The following is a 4,177-nucleotide window of genomic DNA, read 5'->3' on the forward strand; positions in this document are numbered from 1 at the left end:
CGTTACAGCAGGATACGAAATCAGTGCATCGCAGTAAGGATATCAAATATTTACTAATTTTTAAAAAAATATTAAAATTATAAAAAAAAATATTTCCTGTTCATTAAATGTAATAACAAATAACTTTTTTGTTTTTTACTAAACATAAATAAAAGACATTTTTTACAAAGTTCAATTAAATTAATTAAAACTCATAAGAATGTCATATAACTTAAAATTTCATACGCTTAATTAAATTATTTTTGTTTATGGGTAGAAAAAAAATTTACCTTCTTTTACTCTAAAAGATGCTATATCCCTATTTTGCTAAAATTATTTTTTTTCTGTTTCGTAAATATAAAAAATTTTATTTTTTTTCTTTGCTGTTTTCTTTTAATAATAAAAAATTATTTAGAAATTTTTTTTTCGCCTGCTTTTGTATTGGATTTGTAATATACATATACTTCTCTCTCTTTTCCAGCACTACCGCGGTTCATTGAAGTCCTTGAATACTGGCATAGTTACGCTGCTCAATTACGGGAAACATGTGCCACCCGCTGTATCTCATGTAACGCTGGCACATGAAATCGGACACAATTTCGGTTCACCCGTAAGTTTTTATGGCATAAAATTTATTTCTTTATTGTTATTAGGATCGCTTTTTTAGTTTTATTTTTTATTGATTTTGTGTTTTTTCCACTTTTGCATATATTTTTTATTATTACTATTTAAAATCTGAAAATTATTGGTTTCCCATTAACCTTTTTTGCCTATTTTTATTAAGCAATTTTGAGGGGTTCATTTAATAATTGTCCAAAACATTTTAACAATAATTTTTTAGAAAAAGGTGAGGAATAGATAAGAAAGTAATCTAAATATGTGTATATTAGCTCCTACATAAAAACAAAGATTAAATGCATGAATTTTTTCAAAGACTTAATTTTAAATTTTGTTTTATAAATTATTTCAATTTTATCGCAATGCATAGCTGAAAAGACATACATATAATGTTGAATAACAGAATATACTAATAAATATAATGGTCATTGCTTAACAATTTTTCATAATATATTTACGTAACAAAGAAATAGTGATTATTTTGGAAAGGCCTACAATTGAAGTGGTGAAAAATAGTTTAGACATTTCTCCTACGCAATGTTTAACTTAGACCGTAAGCAACTTCTTTAACTTGTTGCCAATATGCATCAAATTTGAGGTTCTACATTAGCAAAAATAACAACTACAACAACCTAGTCATCATGGCAGCGAAACAACAGTAAAAACTGCATGAACTTGTACATCTTGTCTGCTCGCTCATTCTTAATAAAATTATTCACAGTTCGTCGCATGCTCACGAAGCACAACTCAACAAAATTCAACACAACACAACACAACAACGCACCCATTGTCTATACGTACAACGCAAAAATAACCGCACAACTGATGCTGTTCTGAGGAACAACAACAATTGTGTTCATTTAGTGGCATTGAATAACAATAACAACATCAAAGCATAAGCAAAACTCATGTGTGCAATGCCAACAGCGCCATCGATTTCATTTGTGTTGTTGCTGCTGCTGCTGTTGCTGTTGCTGCTGTTGCTGTTGCTGCTGTTGAATGCGTTCGCACAATGCATGCGTTGTTGTTTGTATTGGTGAAGGAGTGTAACACTAACACGAAAACACAAACTTCGGTTAATTCGCTGTGCTATCATTTTCGTGTTGTTAGTTGTTTATGCTGCAATTAGGCATAAGGGCGGACAGGGGAACGGACACATATGCCAGCTAAAACTGCTTAATTAGATTGAAAATGTGGTCACTAATAAAAATACATACAATAACTAATTTATTGTTGTGAAAATAATTAAAATAATTTTACTTTCTACTAGAAATATTATGCTTCTCTTTTATTTATTAAATAATTGGTTTCTTAATTACTTTATAACATAAATGCAAATACTCAATAAAGTTATGTTCTTATTTAGCATGATCCCGAGCAGTGCACTCCTGGTGGAGAAGACGGCAACTACATAATGTTTGCTCGTGCCACTTCAGGAGATAAGAAGAACAATAATAAATTCTCGCCTTGTTCGCTAAAATCCATTGAGCCGGTACTGAACGCTAAAGCACGCAGCGCTAAAGGTTGCTTCACAGAACCTCAAACATCGATTTGTGGTAACGGCGTTGTGGAGCCAGGCGAACAGTGTGATTGCGGTTGGGAAGAGGATTGTAAGGATGCTTGCTGCTTCCCCATGTCGCGACACCCTCGAATTGATGAGAAACCTTGCACATTAACACCGCGTGCCATGTGCAGTCCATCACAAGGACCCTGCTGTACTACAGATTGTAAACTGAAGTTTGGCGATAAGTGTCGTGATGATAACGGTTGCCGCGATCCGAGCTTTTGCGACGGGCGCATGCCACAATGTCCACCCTCGGTTAATAAACCCAACAAAACCATTTGCAATAAAGAATTCGTTTGCTACATGGGTGACTGCACGGGCAGTATATGTTTGGCTTATGGCCTCGAGTCATGCCAATGCATACCAGGACCAAAGGATGATAAAATCAAGTCATGTGAATTGTGTTGCAAGCTTCCTGGTGAAGACAATCCGTGCCGCAGTTCGTTCGAATGGAATGAGCCACCGTTTGATGTGCCTGACATGTACGCGAAACCAGGCACACCCTGCAACGATTATAATGGGTAAGTAAAAGATTAATGTAAGCCAAAAAAAGTGAAGAAGAAATGTTACGCATAAGATCAAGTACCAACTGCATTGGTGGTTCTACTTCAGTTGCGCGTAATAACGATTTGTGACATTATTCTACCATGTCATATCTCATCGCTGTGCGCCCAATTTTCAGTTGAAAAAATAAGCGAAAGTCTTTTAACAAAATTTACACATGAAATAAATTCTATAAATTTTTTATATTTCAATGGCTTTTCATTTCATTTTCGGACAGTTATTGCGACGTCTTCCAGAAATGTCGTGAAGTTGATCCTTCCGGACCGTTGGCTACACTGCGGAAACTGCTCTTATCTGAAGAGAGTATTGCTACATTCAAAAAGTGGATTCTGCAGAACTGGTATACGGTGGCATTGGCAGCAATCGGCGTCTTTATACTGCTGGTAAGTAATCGTAGTTCACAGGATTTGCAGCAAAAAGCATTTGCGCAAAGGATTGCTGTGAAGCAAAACGCAGGAAATTGTCTTGTCGAACAGCAGAATTGACATTGATTTGCAATTTATTGTAGCTTAGCTCAGTGAACAGTAAAAAATATTTACGTTATTCATTTATACACAAATGCACTAATAATATTTTTGTTTGAAATTTATAAATTTTAATAAATGAAATGATGTCTTTTTTTTTTAATAATTTTTGGTTTGTGAACAATAGATTTTAAGATTTGTAACAAATATTTTAAAGGACGAATATGAAGAAAAGATTGCTATGACCGAAGCGTGTAAGTGTTTCGAGCAAAAATATTTGCAATTCAAGTAATCGCGCCGTCATAACGCTAGACTTCAAGCTGTAGTCATACCGACAGTGTCATTCCGCGTAGCACTCAGATATTCATTTAATATATTAAATTTAGTTTCACTATTTTTAAATATTTTTATTTACCAAAATAACTTTCGTTCGCTTTTAGGTACTAAGCACCAAGCTCCTGGCGAAGCGCTCCAATCTGAAACTAAAATCAGTGACAATTATCCACAGCGCCACAACCGAAACAGTACGTCTGCCAGACGACAACAACGGCGTTATCGTGCATACAGCTGTCCGCACAAAGGTGCCTCTCAAGAAGAAGGTGCGCGGCGAACGCAGCAGCAAGAGCGCTGGTAAGAAAGCAGCTACGAATGGCAAAGTAGGTGTGAAGTCCACCCATGCAAGCGGAAATCGTGTAGCGGCTAAAACGATTGCACCTGCAGCAGAAGCAAATGTTGAGGTAAAGAAACCGGTACGGGCGAAAAAGAATCGTTTTACTGGCGGTGCCACAACTGCAGCAACGCATATGTCCAATAGACTAATCACAAATCCTATAACATCCAATTCGGAAAAAGTGGCCAATGATGCTAAAAAACTGAAAAAGTTCAAGAAACACAACAAGGAAATAATTGATTACTCAGCCCGCAATGCTCAAAATACAGCTGGCGCATCTGGTGCCCACACCAACACGTTTGGCAAAGTTCAGAAATG

General features: G+C 35.8%; 1 protein-coding gene across 1 annotated transcript in view; it reads left to right on the forward strand.

Moving 5' to 3' along the window:
- Positions 1-454: 454 nt before the first annotated feature.
- LOC119676898 (disintegrin and metalloproteinase domain-containing protein 10-like) overlaps positions 455-4,177 on the forward strand; it is a gene marked incomplete at its 5' end in the record, with an annotated part of 4,024 nt that continues 301 nt past the window's right edge. The window contains 4 exons of the mRNA XM_038088167.1: positions 455-589; positions 1,964-2,682; positions 2,943-3,108; positions 3,630-4,170. Of these exons, the coding sequence (XP_037944095.1) occupies positions 455-589; positions 1,964-2,682; positions 2,943-3,108; positions 3,630-4,170 (1,561 nt within the window). The remainder of the gene's footprint in view (positions 590-1,963; positions 2,683-2,942; positions 3,109-3,629; positions 4,171-4,177) is intronic.

This window comes from Teleopsis dalmanni, chromosome 2 (assembly GCF_002237135.1).
Source record: "Teleopsis dalmanni isolate 2A chromosome 2, ASM223713v2, whole genome shotgun sequence".
Taxonomy (NCBI): Eukaryota; Metazoa; Arthropoda; class Insecta; order Diptera; family Diopsidae; genus Teleopsis; species Teleopsis dalmanni.